Source organism: Oryctolagus cuniculus, chromosome 10 (genome assembly GCF_051225735.1).
Source record: "Oryctolagus cuniculus isolate XC-2025 breed Fujian yellow rabbit chromosome 10, ASM5122573v1, whole genome shotgun sequence".
Lineage (NCBI taxonomy): Eukaryota > Metazoa > Chordata > Mammalia > Lagomorpha > Leporidae > Oryctolagus > Oryctolagus cuniculus.
Genome location: NC_142876.1, coordinates 71,395,968 through 71,414,061, shown reverse-complemented (window position 1 = coordinate 71,414,061; position 18,094 = coordinate 71,395,968). Strand labels below are relative to the sequence as shown.

General features: G+C 40.1%; 1 protein-coding gene and 1 pseudogene across 1 annotated transcript; one reads left to right on the top strand and one right to left on the bottom strand.

The window, feature by feature from the left end:
- Positions 1 to 9,908: 9,908 nt before the first annotated feature.
- On the bottom strand, positions 9,909 to 10,364 carry LOC100345338 (sarcoplasmic/endoplasmic reticulum calcium ATPase regulator ARLN). The gene has a single exon (XM_051852203.2). It carries the CDS (start codon positions 10,330 to 10,332, stop codon positions 10,126 to 10,128), a length of 207 nt encoding a protein of 68 aa, XP_051708163.1. The 5' UTR covers positions 10,333 to 10,364; the 3' UTR covers positions 9,909 to 10,125.
- Positions 10,365 to 11,231: 867 nt separating this feature from the next.
- LOC138844065 (protein tyrosine phosphatase type IVA 1 pseudogene) lies at positions 11,232 to 12,902 on the top strand (annotated as a pseudogene).
- The last annotated feature ends 5,192 nt before the right edge of the window (positions 12,903 to 18,094 follow it).

Here is an 18,094-nt window from a genome sequence, read left to right as displayed (position 1 = left end):
AGACTTAAATCTACGTCCTGACACCATCAAGTTATTAGAGAACATTGGAGAAACCCTTCAAGATATTGGCACAGGCAAAGAGTTTCTGGAAAAGACCTGGGAGGCACAGGCAGTCAAAGCCAAAATCAACTACTGGGATTGCATCAAATTGAGAAATTTCTGTACTGCAAAAGAAACAGGAGAGTGAAGAGACAACCAACAGAATGGGAAAAAATATTTGCAAACTATGCAACAGATAAAGGGTTAATAACCAGAATCTACAAAGAGATCAAGAAACTCCACAACAACAAAACAAACAACCCACTTAAGAGATGGGCCAAGGACCTCAATAGACATTTTTCAAAAGAGGAAATCCAAATGGCCAACAGGCACATGAAAAAATGTTCAAGGTCACTAGCAATCAGGGAAATGCAAATCAAAACCACAATGAGGTTTCACCTCACCCCGGTTAGAATGGCTCACATACAGAAATCTACAAACAACAGATGCTGGCAAGGATGTGGGGGAAAAGGGACACTAACCCGCTGTTGGTGGGAATGCAAACTGGTCAAGCCACTGTGGAAGTCAGTCTGGAGATTCCTCAGAAACCTGAAGATAACCCTACCGTTCGACCCAACCATCCCACTCCTTGGAATTTACCCAAAGGAATTTAAATTAGCAAACAAAAAAGCAGTCTGCACCCTAATGTTTATCGCAGCACAATTCACAATAGCCAAGACCTGGAACCAACCTAAATGCCCTTCAACGGTAGACTGGATAAAGAAATTATGGGATATGTACTCTTTACAATACTATACCGCAGTAAGAAACAATGAAATCCAGCCATTTGCAACAAAATGGAGGAATCTGGAACACATCATGCTGAGTGAAATAAGCCAGTCCCAAAGGGACAAATACCATATGTTCTCCCTGATCGGTGACAACTGACTGAACACCAAAAAGGAAACCTCCTGAAGTGAAATGGGCACTATGAGAAATGGTGACTTGATCAGCATAGCCCTGACTGTTAATGAACAACTTAATTCATTATCCCTCTTAGCAGTTTTTTTTGTCTGTTCTACTTAATATGACTGGTTTAATTCTGTAATTAATACACAGTTATTCTTAAGTGTTGAAATTTAACTGAAAAGTGGTTGCTGTTAAACATAAGAGTGGGAAAAGGAGAGGGAAGAGATGTACAATTTGGGACATGCTCAGGCTGACTTGCCCCAAATGGTAGAGTTAGAAACATACCAGGGGACTCCAATTCAATCCCATCAAGGTGGCATGTACCAATTCCATCTCACTAGTCCAAGTGATCAATTTCTGTATTTATTCTTGAGATATGGTCGACCCTAATATCTTAGTCTGAACCTCACAGGTCTGTATTATTTTGGAGTTGAGTCTACTAGTAGCTGAGTCTGAGTTCAGCTGAACCATGGTTCCCTAGGGTCATATCTCTTGGACTTTACATTAATACTAAACTTAACAGTGTATTTTAAAAAGAAGGCATCCTTGTGCACGGTGACTGTTTACCAATAATTCATATAGTTGCATATTGTAGATATTTAAGACTTGCTTCTTTAGGCACTAAAACTTTCAAAATAATTTTTAATGGGAGGATTTTTCTCAGTGGCCTTAGGGCATCATTTGAAATGCTAATTATGCTGACTTGTAGTGAGTTTATTTGTATATATTGTTCTTTGCCTGTGAGAAAAAGAAATCCTTATTGCTTTGCTTTTATAGTTCTCTATTCTACTTCATTAGTTCATCCTAATTCTAAACTTTATATTATTTTACCTAGAATTACTGAATGAGGGCTTTAGGGTGATTCTGTTATGTTTGGACTGGACTTTATGACAATTAAACTAGCAGTCTTTTTTTAAGATTTATTTAATATTTAGTTGAAAGTCAGTGTTACACAGAGAGAGAAAGAGAGGCAGAGAGAGAGAGGTCTTCCATCTGCTGGCTCACTCCCCAGATGGCCGCAATGGTCAGAGCTGTGCCAATCCAAAGTCAGGAGCCAGGAGCCAGGAGCTTCTTCCAGGTCTCCCACGCAGGTGCAGGGGGTCCAAGGACTTGGGCCATCTTGGACTGCTTTCCCAGGCCATAGCAGAGAGCTGGATCGGAAGTAGAGCAGCCAGGTCTTGAACTGGTGCCCATATGGGATGCCGGCACTGCAGGTGGCAGCTTTACCTGCTACGCCACAGCGCCAGCCCCACACTAGCAGTCTTTAAACTGAAATCTGCTACCACGCTCCAGAAAGGAAGACTGTCCAGGGTATATACTGCCTGAGTTTGTGTAAGGTGCTGCCTGTCCTGATCGGTCCTTCTTGAAGCTCTGCCTGACCACCCAGCTGTGGTCATGATAGCCCTCTCCCATTTGAAATCAGCAGAGTCATGCCTTTACTCATTCTGGTTTCTCTGTGCATTACCCCTGGCTCTGGGGCCGTCTTCCTGGACATGGGACAAAAGCACAACTGGAAATGCTGGTTTCAGGGAATCCTCCCTTAGTGCTCAGAGAACCTGGGGCTCTGAGGGGCTGCTGAGTATCACTGTAAAGAATAAAGCTTGGCCCACGTGAAGAAGTTCAGAATTTAGAAGAGACAAAGCTAATGCAGATTACATTCTTTAGATTTAGCTGGAGTTTAACCAGGACCATCAAAAAAATGTGATGAAGTACATGAACATAAACATTAAGTGCTTTCCTGAAGGTTTGGTACACTTTATTCAATAACAGTTAAAACCTTTGGTAAAAGTATAAAATCATTGTGAAATAATTATCCCAGGAAAAGCCATTCTATTTTATCTTGTAGTGTTCAATATTTCTATTCTTTTGTAGAAAATATGCTTATTTAAACTTATGCTGATATCATAAACAAATGATAAGGGGAGCACTTGGTTGTCCAGTATGGTGTATGTGACAAAATAGTTTGAAACTCATTGCTTGGAATATAAGTTGTATGAGAACAAAAACTGTGCAAATTTTGTTCATTGTTATATCCCCAACCCCTTACACCATCTTGGTGCAAAATAGATTATTTTTGTTTTAAGAATTCATTTATTTATTTGAAAGGCAGAGTTACAGAGAGGGAGAGGCAGAGAGAGAGAGAATCTTCCATCCATTGGTTCACTCCCCAGATGGCTGCAACAGCTGGGGCTGGGCCAGGCTGAAACCAGGAACCACGAGCTTCTTCCAGGTCTCCCATGTGGGTGCAGGGGCCCAAGCACTTGAACCATCTTCCACTGCTTTTGCAGGAGCGTTTGCAGGGGGCTGGAAGAGAAGTGGAGCAGCTGGGACTCAAACCTGCTCTCATATAGGATACTAGCACTGCACGCAGCAGCTTTACCCACTATGCCACTGTGCTGGCCCCCACAAAATAAATTCTCAATAGATATTTGATGAATGAGTTGATGGTTGAATAATGAGTATTTCAGGTAACTGAAATTTGTGGAAGTCAGTGGGCTAAATGGGAGCATTATTGTATTTTTAGAGTTGTTTTGTGAACTAGAACTATCAGGATAGAGATTAGAGTTATGAAAATAAAGTATGGAAAATGAGATATTTTTCAAAAATAAATGTTATCTAGATAGGTAGTAATTGATTAACCTGAGTTTTAGAATTCATAAAAAGACTACCAGTTAGAAGTAGTTGTTAAGGTTACAGACATTGTGTCATTATTAATTTTTTTTTGGTTTCACTAAAGAATAAACTCACGGATTTCGATTTGAAGCAGAGCTCCAGAAGAGAACAGGTGAGGGGCTGATTACACTCTGATGGGGTGGCAGTGGGCGGCAGAATAGATATCAGTTCCCCACCCCTCTAGTTGGGAATTAACAAGTTGTTCAGTGTGTAACTTGGAACTTAAATGCCTATACCTATTTTTTTTTATTTTTTATTTAGTAAATATAAATTTTCAAAGTACAGTTAATGGATTACAATGGCTCCCCCTCCATAATTTCCCTCCCACTCACACCCCTCCCATCTCCCGCTCCCTCTCCCATTCCATTCACATCAAGATTCATTTTCAATTCTCTTTATATACAGAAGATCAATTCAGTATATATTAAGTAAAGATTTCATCAGTTTGCACCCACAAAGAAACACAAAGTGTAAAATACTGTTTCAGTACTAGTTATAGCATTACTTCACATTGGACAACACATTAAGGACAGATCCCACATGAGAAGTAAGTGCACAGTGACTCCTGTTGTTGACTTAACAATTTGACACTCTTGTTTATGGTGTCAGAAATCTCCCTAGGCTCTAGTCATGAGTTGCCAAGGCTATGGAAGCCTTTTGAGTTCGCCAACTTCAGTCTTATTCTGACAGGGTCATAGTCAAAGTGGAAGTTCTCTCCTCCCTTTAGAGAGAAAGGTACCTCCTTCTCTGATGGCCCTGTTCTTTCCACTGGGATCTCACTCGCAGAGATCTTCCATTTAGGTCTTCCTTTTTTTTTCCCCCAGGGTGTCTTGGCTTTCCATGCCTAAAATACTCTCATGGGCTCTTCAGCCATATCTGAATGCCTTAAGAGCTAATTCTGAGGCCAGAGTGCTATTTAGGACATCTGCCATTCTATGAATCTACTGTGTATCCCACTTCCCATGATGGATCGTTCTCTCCCTTTTTGATTCTATCAGCTATATACCTAATTTTAAAAACATACAGTAGAAGTTAATCTGGTTTTTCAGCTTGAACATTAATAACCAATGTTTGATTATAATATTTCTCTTACCTGAATACTCATACTTGCAATCTGCATGTTCTGTAATCATTTATAACCGAGTCTTCATTTCTGGAAGCAACACTAGTAAAATAATGTCATTTTGATTATAAATGGAAAATAGTTTTTAATTTGAGTTAATCTTTTCTTTTTTAGTCTTCTTGGGAGATTTTGTCCGTTCAGTGTGGAGCTCTTCTGCAGTATCCTTTTGTTGGGGTGGGAAGGAGGGAAAGGCTAACTGGGTTTTGGATTAACATAGTTTTGAGTGAAAAGTGGATTCACTCATTAAAGCAAATGATTTTGTCTACACTGTCGATCCCTACTACTTTCCACCCTGTTTCAGGTGTTACACAGTGTGATCCTTGTCATTACCCATGTGAAAAGGGGAATGAGTTGGAGGCCTGAATTCTGGTTCTTTTCAATTTGTGTGATGTGTAGCTAGATGAAGAATATTTCTAAAATTCTGGGTCTGTGTGAACCAGATCACAAATTATTTGAAGAATAGAAGAGATTCTGAGGAGAAATGTCTTCATTTTATGACATGCATTGTGAATGTTTTTAAATTACACTGGATAGGAAGTTTATTCAGTGTACATTTCAGCAGTGGCTGTGGGCTGGGGACTGGAAGTTGAGCAGTGAGGAAGACATCACTGTGCCCTGAGGGAACTTCCTTGATGCCTGCATTTGTCATGCAGCATTGCGTGTGATGGAAAGTGTTAGAACAGAGGGGCTGCATCTGGTACAGGGTGGCTGTTTACTCTCCCAGCCTGGTGGCACTGCTTCACCCTCACAGGATGAAATGGCACTGGAGGTTGATTCCAAGCAATGATCTGCTTGTATATTTTTAACAGTACCTGGTGTCATACAGTTAAAATACAGTTTGAGGCATCAGCAAGAGGTTATGTCATTCACCTATTTTATTTTACAGTGATGCCAGGCAGTTCCTTTGAATGCACTTCTTATTAAGCCAATACAGATGGAAGGACTGTTTTTTGTTTTTGTTTTTTTTTTTTTTGACAGGCAGAGTTAGTGAGAGAGAGAGAGACAGAGAGAAAGGTCTTCCTTCCATTGGTTTACCCCCCAAATGGCTGCTACGGCTGGCATGCTGTGCCCATCTGAAGCCAGGAGCCAGGTGCTTCTCCTATTCTCCCATGCGGGTGCAGGGCCCAAGCACTTGGGCCATCCTCCACTGCCTTCCTGGGCCACAGCAGAGAGCTGGACTGGAAGAGGAGCAACCAGGACAGAACCAGTGCCCCAACCAGGACTAGAACCTGGGGTGCTGGCACCGCAGGAGTAGGATTAGCCTAGTGAGCCACGGTGCTGGCCAGGAAGGACTCTTATATAATGAAGTATGTTAGAGGACTTCACATAAGCAGAGAAAGCATCCTTTTCTGGAGAATGTGCAGCACTTCAGCAGCTCCCTTAGATTCTCATTCACTGTCTAAAAAATGAAAAAAAAATCAATTCCTACTTTTTAGTTGTTTTTTTAAATTTGGCTTTGGTTCTTTATAAACACATTACTGGAGTAGGGGAGAGAGATGGGGATTTCTGAAGCTAAGAGGCCTGTTATCCCCTCTGGGATGGTTTACTAAGCACAGCAGCCTTCCTTAAGCTGTCCTCTGAGTTCTTACTTGCCTATCAAAGAAGCCTAAAGGACCAGAAAAGAGAACCCGAAACCTCTGGTAGACCATACATGCTGAGCTTGGCATGTGCAAATGTTTCCCCAAGTTTTTGGAAGCAGAAAATCTCTGAGCTAAGTAGGAAGATGATGGCAGATCTTGAGGGTCTATAGAGTTTATTACAGCCAAGGAAGGAGCCAGTATTTCTGAGATAAGTCTGTCTACTTGTAGACTTTAGAATTATGGTAGTTTCAATCTGGTATTTTTCTTAACATTCTCAGTAATTATACTATTATCCTATAGGGAAAGAGAATTAATACTTGAACCAATTTTGAATTCTGGACGCTCTAACTTTTCTTTAAAAAAAAGTCCATTGTGTTTGATTTGGATAGATTATCAAATAAGGACACATCAAAATCATGTCTACCTCATGGTTAGCCACAAGCTCAGTGTTGGGCATACAGGAAGCTCCCAGTATTACTTTGAATTTTAGAAATCAGAGCTTTAGAACTAGGAAGGATGATCTTGGAAATCATATATTCCAAGCCTTGTTTTTTTTATTATTATTATTTGACAGGTAGAGTTATAGACTGAGAGAGAGACAGAAAGAAAGGTCTTCCTTCCATTGGTTCACTCCCCTAATGGCTGCTATGGGTAGTGCTGCACTGATCCGAAGCCAGGTGCTTCCTCCTGGTCTCCCATGTGGGTGCAGGGCCCAAGCACTTGGGCCATCCTCCACTGCCCTCCTGGGCCACAGCAGAGAGCTGGACTGGAAGAGGAACAACTGGGACTAGAACCCAGAGCCTATATGGGATGCCGGCACCGCAGATGGAGGATTAACCAAGTGAGCCCCGGTGCCGGCCCCCAAGCCTTGTTTTAAAAAAGGAAACTGAGGCTCAGAATTATGTTGCCTGAGTTCACAAAGTTAATGGTGATAATAAAACTAGTGTTCCAGCTCTTCTATGAAGAATTTTTGGAGTTAATTACATTAATTTTCATTCTAAAACAGATAAGACATTTTAAATTTGATGTTAAAATAGTTGATGTACTCTATGTGTATATGCATGTATGAGTTTACCTAAGTGTATATAATTAACTGACTATTAAATGTGCTTTACAAAAAATTACTCAGTTCTTTCTGTATTTTCCATGTCTCTCTAGTCCAGTCTTCCCTGCCCTCTTCTTTGGTTGTCTTAAGTCTGTCTCTCTCCTAAAGGGGGTTCGGGTGGTATCCAAGCAGGCAAATAGAGTGTGTGTGTAATGAAGTACAGGTTGCACTAATCTTATTTCCTTGTAATCTTAATAACTATGAAACAGTGTAAATGGTTTTTCTCCAGAGTCATGTCAGATTTTTTTTGGAATCACTGCCTGCCTTTCCCAGGTAAGCATGGTTATAGTTAGTTGTTTACACTCAGATTGGATTTATGATGTATTAACCAGTTTTAGAGAAGCTAGTTACTAAAGTGACTGTATTCAATATTACTTATGACACACTTACAATAATTTATATATTTTTCAGCCACATAAACATTTATTAGACAAAATTATTAGTAAGCAGTGCAAAAATAGTTCATAGTCTGTTTGATAAACTCAGTGTTCAGATGTTTCCATTGTGCCTTCCATAAAAGGTTCTCTTTAGATGTGACACTACATAGAAGGTGTAACTGTTAACTTCAGTCATTAGGCAATAAAACCTCCAAAATCAATTCCAGACTTTGCTCCAAGAATCATTATGAAAGGTAGATGACATAGAGTTTATCTAATCCCCAAATATTTCAAACAGTTCACACATACTGATTGCCACTCATATCAGCGCTAAGAGCCCTTTTCTATAAACCCTTTAGGGTTATTAGGAGTAGCTTCTTAGATACTTAGAGTGCTTTGTGAGTGGAGCCTTTCTGATTAAATGTTAGCTGATTGCCCCTAGAATGTAAAGTTTTCCTAAATAACATAGACTTAAAAACAATAGAAGCGGGGCCAGTGCTATGGCAATAGTTGGTAAAGCTGCTGCCTGTAGTGCCAGCATCCATATGGGTGTCAGTTTGAGTCCTGGCTGCTTCACTCCCAATCCACCTCTCTTGCTATGGCCCAGGTCTTTGGGCCCCTGCACTCTGTGGGAGACCTGGAAGAAGCTCCAAGCTCCTGGCTTCGGATTGGCACAGTTCCAGAACTATTGCGGCCATTCGGGGAGTGAACCAGCAGCTGGAAGACCTCTCTCTCTGCCTCTCTGTAACTCTGCCTTTTAAATAAATGAATAAATCTTAAAAAAAAATAGAAGCATGTATTTGGTTTAGCAGCTAGGAAACCCACATGCCCTGATAGAGTGCCTGGTTTGATACCCACTCCTGACTTCAGCTTTTCACTAGTGCACACTCTCAGAAGCAGCAGTCATGGCTCAAGTAATCGGGTTTCTGCCACCTCCACGGGAGACCTGAACTGAGTTTCTGCCTAACCCAGTAGCAGCTGTTGGGGGCATCTGAGGAGTGATGGGAGTGGATAGGGGCACTCTGCTCTTTGTGTCACTGTGCCTCTTAAATTAAAAATAAATAAAATGCTTGTTCAATAGAAGGCTCAAGCAACTATTGAATGAGTAAATATCATGCTGATTTCTGGAAGTTAAAGTTACAGACATTATAAAAATATTATGTTTGGCCACAAACACGAAGCAACAGCAATAAAAAAGAGGTTTGAAATGCAGAATCCTATTTCAGGGAGTGCTAGAGTTTAAAAGGAATTAAGGAGGACATTCAGTTTACAAAAGAACATGCATGCTAAATTTCTTTTTGTTTTCTTTTTCTATATTTGACAGGCAGAGTGGACATCTTTTATTTTTTTATTTTTTAAATTTTTTTTTTTGACAGGCAGAGTGGACAGTGAAAGAGAGAGAGACAGAGAGAAAGGTCCTCTCTTGCTGTTGGTTCACCTTCCAATGGCTGCTGCGGCCAGTGCGCTGCAGCCAGCGCATTGTGCTGATCCGAAGCCAGAAGCCAGGTGCTTCTCCTGGTCTCCCATGGGGTGCAGGGCCTAAGCACTTGGGCCATCCTCCGCTGCACTCCCGGGCCATAGCAGAGAGCTGGCCTGGAAGAGGGGCAACCAGGACAGAACCGGTGCCCCAACCGGGGCTAGAACCTGGGGTGCTGGCACCGCAGGCGGAGGATTAGCCTATTGAGCCGTTGCGCCGGCCCATGCATGCTAAATTTCTAATATTTGTTATCTACTTTAAGACTCTGTCAACCTACCAGTCATGACATCATTTCATAACAGTCCAACTTCATCTATAATTAAAGAGTATTTAGGGCCAACATTATGGGCTTACATTTTCTGTATAGTTTTTGTGTTATTTATAGAGTCCATGCATTCCAAGTGCATTTTGTTCCTTCTCTCAAAATCTTTCCCTCCCTCTTCAATAATTTACTTTTGAACTTGTAAATACCTCACCTTACTATTCATATTATCTGTATCATATTAAACACTAATCAACACTTAAAATCTTCCAGGAATGACATTTTTATTTTATGAACATTTTTATATTCAGCTCTTGTAAAACCATCAGATGTTCGAAAATTTTTAAACATGAACTGAAGAGTCTAGTTTAAGAACTTAGCTATGAGTAAGTGAGATTACTATTCATTTAATGTAGTTTTCCAACAGATTTAACAGATGTGTAAAACGAAAGGAAGTTCCCTTAGAGGTCTGAAATTCTGCTGCAGCACAATTCCTGTCTTCTTTATTCAAGAAGTCTGTAGTCATTTTCAGATTCCACTCCAGGTGTCAACTTGTTAATCCTAGGTATCAGCAAACCAGTCAGGGCAAAAGATACATGAAGAAAAACAACGCCACATCTAGAAGGATGAAGAGCCAGAGACCCAACCAGTAGGGGTGTCTGGGAAGCCCGTTTGCCCCAGACTGAGGCCGCACATGGTGGTTCTGCTGCTGCCTCCCAGCCTCCCCCAAGCCTCGTCGCTCCCGGAGGCCATCCGGACCCTCAACCACCGCCGCGGGCATGTCCATTTGGCTCCTGTCGCCGCGCGGGAACCCCAGCACCTGCAAAAACACCTGCAAAAGCCTTAGTTTCCGAATTTCCGCTTTCGCCGCATGCAAAAGAAAAATAATAATTTAAAAATCTATGCTTTTAAGATTTAAATTTTTAAGCTTGCAAATGGTCTTTATAGTTTAAAGAAATTATGGAGATTTAAAGCTTGAATATGAAAAAATATTAAAAATGAAATTGAAAGATGACAAAAGAAACTCAGTCAAATCTGTATTCAAATAATTTTCTTAATAAATAGAGTTCCTAGCAGAGTGCGGTGCCCCCTCTGCCACCTGCATTGCTGCCACCGCCCCACGACGACCACCTCCGCCCCTTGTCCTGCGTCTGCTGCTACCGCCTGTGTCGTCGTCCCCTCGGGACCGGCTGTATGATTAGGCCACAATCTTCAATGAGTAAACATATTCCTCAGTTCTGTGGTGTTCTTGGTCACACATTTATCGGGTTTCTGAAGGGCAGTGGGGACCACTGCCAGGCACAGCACGACCTCTATGCAGACAAGTGAACTGGAGAGATCCCTTACTACTCCACCAAGAAGCCCCCATAAAAGTGGTTAACCTGGACACAGAAGTGTGGAATTGAAACCCACAGAGCATTTTTCTGGAGTTCTGACCTGGATGGGGTAAACCTCAGTGCACTTCCTTTCTATTGCCTCAGTATTACTGGACTGAAGAATTGCTGCTTCTCGTTAGGAGGGTCATTTCATTTCCCATTACTCCCCACTTCATACTTAAAGCACTGAGAATTGCAAGTGGAAGGTAGTGATGTAGACTTCAGTTTCTTTGCATAATTTTTGTATTCAGTTTTTTAAAATTCTTTCATAATCCGATTAAGTGTTTTTTAAGTAAATTAACATGGCCCAATGAACTGCCCAGCTCCTGTGGAAGTCACATACAAGAACATGAGATTTCTTATTACACATAATCCAACCAATGCAACATTAAACAAATTTTGAGGAACTCAAGAAACATGGAATTACCACAATAGTAAGAGTATGTGAAGCACCTTATGACACTACTCTTGTGGAGAAAGAAGGCATCCATGTTCTCGATTGGCCTTTTGAGGATGGTGCACCACCAGCCAACCAGATTGTTGATGACTGGTTAAATCTTGTAAAAATTAAGTTTCCTGAAAAACCTGGTTGTTGTATTGCTGTTCATTGTATTGCAGGCCTTGGCAGAGCTCCAGTGCTTGTCGCTGTAGCATTAATTGAAGGTGGAATGAAATATGAAGATGCAGTACAGTTCATAAGACAAAAGTGGCAAGGAGCTTTTAACAGAAAACAACTTTTGTATTTGGAAAAATATCGTCCTAAGATGCGGCTGTGCTTCAAAGACTCCAATGGTCATAGAAACAACTGTTGCATTCAATAAAACTGGGGTGACTAATGTTATTGCCTTGGCAGTAGAACTGTTTAGTATTTAAAATGTGCTTATGCTTTGTACCAATTGACTTTTCCTGAAATCATGCAATATTGAGTTGTATCTTAAATCTATTCCCATGCCAGAATCTTATCAATACATAAGAAATTTAGAAAGATTAGGTGCCAAAATACCCAGCACAATACTTGTATGTTTTTAATAGCATACAGAATTAAAATCCCAGGAACTATGAACACTCTAGACCTTATATTTTTTATTCCTTCAGTCATTTCAAACATTAAAACTAGGGACTATATGGGTATTTGCCTTCTCATTTTATGTTTACATCTCTATTCATACCAGTACACATCAGTTTTGCTTAACCATTGATTTTTTTAACCAAGTGTTATGATTATTTAATGTCTCTATAAATCTTTGGTTGTTAATATAAAACCTCCATTTTGAAAATCTATGTTGTACAGAAGCACATGTCTTTAATGTCTTCAGACAAAAAAAAGCCTTACGGTTAACTTAATGTTTGCACTCTGAGGTGCAGCTTGACAGGGAGGGCCTGAGAAAAGAAAAGGAGGGGGTTATTAAATATTTTTAGTAAAATGTTGCCTTTGTTTTGTACATAACATGTAGAATATGCTCTTTAATTTAGTAAATATTTTAAGAGGTAGAGATGCTTTGTTATTGTAGCTTAAAATTCTTAATCATAAAATTACTGAAATTCTTGTGATTTTTTGCATACTTATCAAAAGTTGTTTACCAACTTATTTTTGTTTGAAGTGTGATTTTTTCCTTCTCAACCTCTTGCAAAAAAAAGTGGGTTTCTGCTAATGAAATGAGCAGACATCTAATATTTTATATGCCTTTTGAGCTATGTAACTTAATATTTGAATACTTGATAATTTGTTTTGTTATGTAATTGATAAAATGGTGATGTGTATTAATGTTAGTTCAACCATATATTTGTACTGTCTGGGAATGTGTGGTTACAGTTCTGTCAGAGAATAATCTGTCAGTGTTGAACAGCTTGTAAAAACTTAGTGCGAGAGCTTAAACATCTAAATAAATAATGCAATGCATTTATCATCACTGAAATTTTTTTGCTTAAACATAACTTATTTTGCAGAAAACAAAATGAATTGCACTTTGCTTAATGCCATTGGATGGGGGCTGAGCCAAGATGGCGGAATAGTGAGGGCGCGCACCGATAGTCCGGGAAAATTTAGTTTAATAAAAGGGGAGTTACGGTAGCCGCAGAAAATAGAACCAAACAAAAATTGCAGGGGAAACCCTTCTGAATGGAGCAGGCGTGAATCGGACGACCTACTGGGAGAACAAGGTCGCCCACCGCGCGAAAGCCGAGCCGCGGGACCCAGCCGCAGAAGCCCCAGGGTCTGCGCGACAGTGCTCCAAGGAGAGTGCACGCCACACAGAAAACAGCGGGGAGACTTGAGACGCTCAGGGCTCCGAGTCCACACATTGGCGCTGGAAGGGGAGGTGAGCTCAATAACCCGAGACATTGGTGGGGAAATGGGGGTCAGAATCTAGAGGGGGGCCGGAAAGTGCAGCAAACTCACTACCGGAAAGAAGGAAAAAAAAAAGCTTCGGGGTTTCTCTTCCCCCTAAACTTGCAAAGGTTACAAGCCTGCAAGACTTGAAGAATTCCCAAGAGACAAAGAGCAGGCCTCCTCTTTGGATTTACATATCAGTGGGGGAGAGTTAAGGAACTGAGTCACTACAATTCAGTAGCCTAGGCAACCCAGTGGGAGTCCAGAGGAGCCAAAGACTGGAAGCTAAATACCATCAATTCTGCACAGCCCTGCCCTGCAGTGTTACTTACCCCCTGAATAAATAAAATAAATAAATAAATAAAAAGAGAGAGATTTACCACGCATAACCTGAGGGTGTCACCTTTGCACACCCTTAACCTGGAAGAACCAGGCAGAGCTCTCAGGCCCCACCCATCTCAAGCCTCCAAGGCTCCTCCAACAGCAGGCAGTCCACTTAACACGGACACAGTATAAAAAAAAAAAAAAAGAAAAAAAAAAGCGCACAGTGACGCAAGAAGAATTAACTATGCCGAGTAACAAACACAGAAATAGAGGGAGCAAGATCAACGATGACACTATGATGCCTCCAAATAAGCAAAACACCCCAAGCCAAGAGTATGAAGATGACGAGATAGAAGAAATGCAAGATACGGATTTCAAAAAATTTATGATAAGAACATTTAGAAGTTTTCAAAAGCAAATCCTTGAACTACAGAAATCCTTAATGGACAAGATTGAAAATCTTTCTCGTGAAAGTGAAATTTTAAGGAAGAGTCAAAATGAAACTCAGAAACTAGTAGAACAGGAAAGTGTAATAGTCAAGAGAAATCAAAATGAAATGAAGAGCTCAATAGATCAAATGACAAACACATTAGAAAGCCTTAAAAACAGAATGGGTGAAGCAGAAGAGAGAATATCGGACTTAGAAGATAGAGCACAGGAAAACATACAGTCAAACCAAAGAAAAGAAGAGGAAATTAGAAACCTGAAAAATATTGTTGGGAATCTACAGGATACTATTAAAAAAACCAACATTCGAGTTCTAGGAGTTCCTGAAGGCATGGAGAGAGAGAAAGGATTGGAAGGCCTTTTTAGTGAGATACTAGCAGAGAACTTTCCAGGTTTGGAGAAGGACAGAGATATCCTAGTACAGGAAGCTCATAGAACCCCCAATAAACATGACCAAAAGAGATCCTCACCACGACACGTGGTAATTAAACTTACCACAGTGAAACATAAAGAAAAGATCCTAAAATGTGCAAGAGAGAAACGTCAGATTACTCTCAGAGGAACTCCAATCAGACTCACAGCTGACTTCTCATCAGAAACCCTACAAGCTAGGAGGGAATGGCGAGACATAGCACAGGTGCTAAGAGAGAAAAATTGCCAGCCCAGAATATTATATCCTGCCAAGCTCTCATTTGTGAATGAAGGTGAAATAAAGACCTTTCATAGCAAACAGAAATTGAAAGACTTTGTGGCCACTCGTCCGGCCCTGCAAAAGATACTTAAAGATGTGCTACACTCAGAAACACAGAAACACGGCCATCAATATGAAAGAAGGGAAAGGAAGAACACCTACCAGTAAAAGAGCATGGGAAGCTCAAAGCATATACTAGAAAATATTTCCGGGAAAATGGCAGGGCAAAGTCACTACGTATCAATTGTCACATTGAACATTAATGGTCTGAATTCTTCAGTTAAAAGACACCGTTTAGCTGACTGGCTCACAGAACACAACCCAACTATTTGTTGCCTACAAGAAACACATCTCTCTAACAAAGAGGCATGCAGACTGAAAGTGAAAGGTTGGAAAAAGATATTCCATGCCAACAGAAACCAAAAAAAAGCAGGTGTAGCCATATTAATATCAGACAAAATAAACTTTAATACAAAAACTGTTAAGAGAGACAAAGAGGGACACTATATAATGATTAAGGGTTCAATTCAACAGGAAGATGTAACTATTGTAAATGTATATGCACCTAATTACAGGGCACCGGTCTATTTAAAAGATATGTTAAGGGACTTAAAGGGAGATTTAGATTCCAATACAATAGTACTGGGGGACTTCAATACTCCACTCTCAGAAATAGACAGATCATCCGGACAGAAGATCAACAAGGAAACAGCAGATTTAATTGACACTATTGCCCAAATGGATCTAACAGATATCTACAGAACTTTCAACCCTACATCTACAGACTTCACATTCTTCTCAGCAGCGCATGGAACCTTCTCTAGGATTGATCACATACTAGGACATAAAGCAAATCTCAGCAAATTTAAAAGAATTAGAATCATACCATGCAGCTTCTCAGACCACAGCGGGATGAAGCTGGAAATTAGCAACTCAGGAAACCCCAGAAAGTATGCAAACACATGGAGACTGAACAACATGCTCCTGAATGAACACTGGGTCATTCAAGAAATCAAAAGAGAAATCAAAAACTTTCTGGAAGTAAATGAAGACAACAACACAACATATCAAAACTTATGGGATACAGCAAAAGCAGTATTGAGAGGCAAATTTATAGCAATAGGTGCCTATATCAAGAAATTGGAAAGGTACCAAATAAATGAGCTTTCAGCGCACCTCAAGGACCTAGAAAAACTGCAGCAAACCAAACCCAAATCTAGTAGGAGAAGAGAAATAATTAAAACCAGAGAAGAAATTAACAGGATTGAATCCAAAAAAACATTACAAAAAATCAGCCAAGCGAGAAGCTGGTTTTTTGAAAAAATAAACAAAATTGACACCCCATTGGCCCAACTAACTAAAAAAAGAAGAGAAAAGACCCAAATCAATAAAATCAGAGATGAAAAAGGAAACGTAACAACAGACACCACAGAAATAAAAAGAATCATCAGAAATTACTACAAGGACCTGTATGCCAGCAAACAGGAAAACCTATCAGAAATGGATAGATTCCTGGACACATGCAATCTACCAAAATTGAACCATGAAGACATCGAAAACCTAAATAGACCCATAACTGAAACAGAAATTGAAACAGTAATAAAGGCCCTCCCAACAAAGAAAAGCCCAGGACCAGATGGATTCACTGCTGAATTCTACCAGACATTTAAAGAAGAACTAATCCCATTTCTTCTCAAACTATTCAGAACAATCGAAGAAGAGGGAATCCTCCCAAATTCTTTCTATGAAGCCAGCATCACCTTAATCCCTAAGCCAGAGAAAGATGCAGCACTGAAAGAAAATTACAGACCAATATCCCTGATGAACATAGACGCAAAAATCCTCAATAAAATTCTGGCCAACAGAATACAACAACACATCAGGAAAATCATCCACCCAGACCAAGTGGGATTCATCCCTGGTATGCAGGGATGGTTCAACATTCGCAAATCAATCAATGTGATTCACCACATTAACAGACTGCAGAAGAAAAACCATATGATTATCTCAATTGATGCAGAGAAAGCATTTGATAAAATTCAACACCCTTTCATGATGAAAACTCTAAGCAAATTGGGTATAGAAGGAACATTCCTCAATATAATCAAAGCAATTTATAAAAAACCCACAGCCAGCATCCTATTGAATGGGGAAAAGTTGGAAGCATTTCCACTGAAATCTGGCACCAGGCAGGGATGCCCACTCTCACCACTTCTATTTAACATAGTTCTGGAAGTTTTAGCCAGAGCCATCAGACAAGAAAAAGAAATCAAAGGAATACAAATCAAGAAGGAAGAAGTCAAACTATCCCTCTTTGCAGACGATATGATTCTGTACTTAGAGGATCCAAAGAACTCTACTAAGAGACTATTGGAACTCATAGAGGAGTTTGGCAAAGTGGCAGGATATAAAATCAATGCACAAAAATCAACAGCCTTTGTATACACAAGTAATGCCATGACTGAGAAAGAACTGCTAAGATCAATCCCATTCACAATAGCTACAAAAACAATCAAATACCTTGGAATAAACTTAACCAAGGACGTTAAAGATCTCTACGATGAAAATTACAAAACCTTAAAGAAAGAAATAGAAGAGGATACCAAAAAATGGAAAAATCTTCCATGCTCATGGATTGGAAGAATCAACATCATCAAAATGTCCATTCTCCCAAAAGCAATTTATAGATTCAATGCAATACCAATCAAGATACCAAAGACATTCTTCGCAGATCTAGAAAAAATGATGCTGAAATTCATATGGAGGCACAAGAGACCTCGAATAGCTAAAGCAATCTTGTACAACAAAAACAAAGCCGGAGGCATCACAATACCAGATTTCAGGACATACTACAGGGCAGTTGTAATCAAAACAGCATGGTACTGGTACAGAAACAGATGGATAGACCAATGGAACAGAATTGAAACACCAGAAATCAACCCAAACATCTACAGCCAACTTATATTTGATCAAGGATCTAAAACTAATTCCTGGAGCAAGGACAGTCTATTCAATAAATGGTGCTGGGAAAATTGGATTTCCACGTGCAGAAGCATGAAGCAAGACCCCTACCTTACACCTTACACAAAAATCCACTCAACGTGGATTAAAGACCTAAATCTACGTCCTGACACCATTAAGTTATTAGAGAACATTGGAGAAACCCTTCAAGATATTGGCACAGGCAAAGAATTTCTGGAAAAGACCCGGGAGGCACAGGCAGTCAAAGCCAAAATCAACTATTGGGATTGCATGAAATTGAGAAGTTTCTTTACTGCGAAAGAAACAGTCAGGAGAGTGAAGAGACAACCGACAGAATGGGAAAAAATATTTGCAAACTATGCAACAGATAAAGGGTTAATAACCAGAATCTACAAAGAGA

Bases quoted from the DNA above. Each gene is read 5' to 3' on its own strand.
- LOC100345338 (XM_051852203.2), bottom strand. From the start codon at position 10,332: ATGGACATGCCCGCGGCGGTGGTTGAGGGTCCGGATGGCCTCCGGGAG.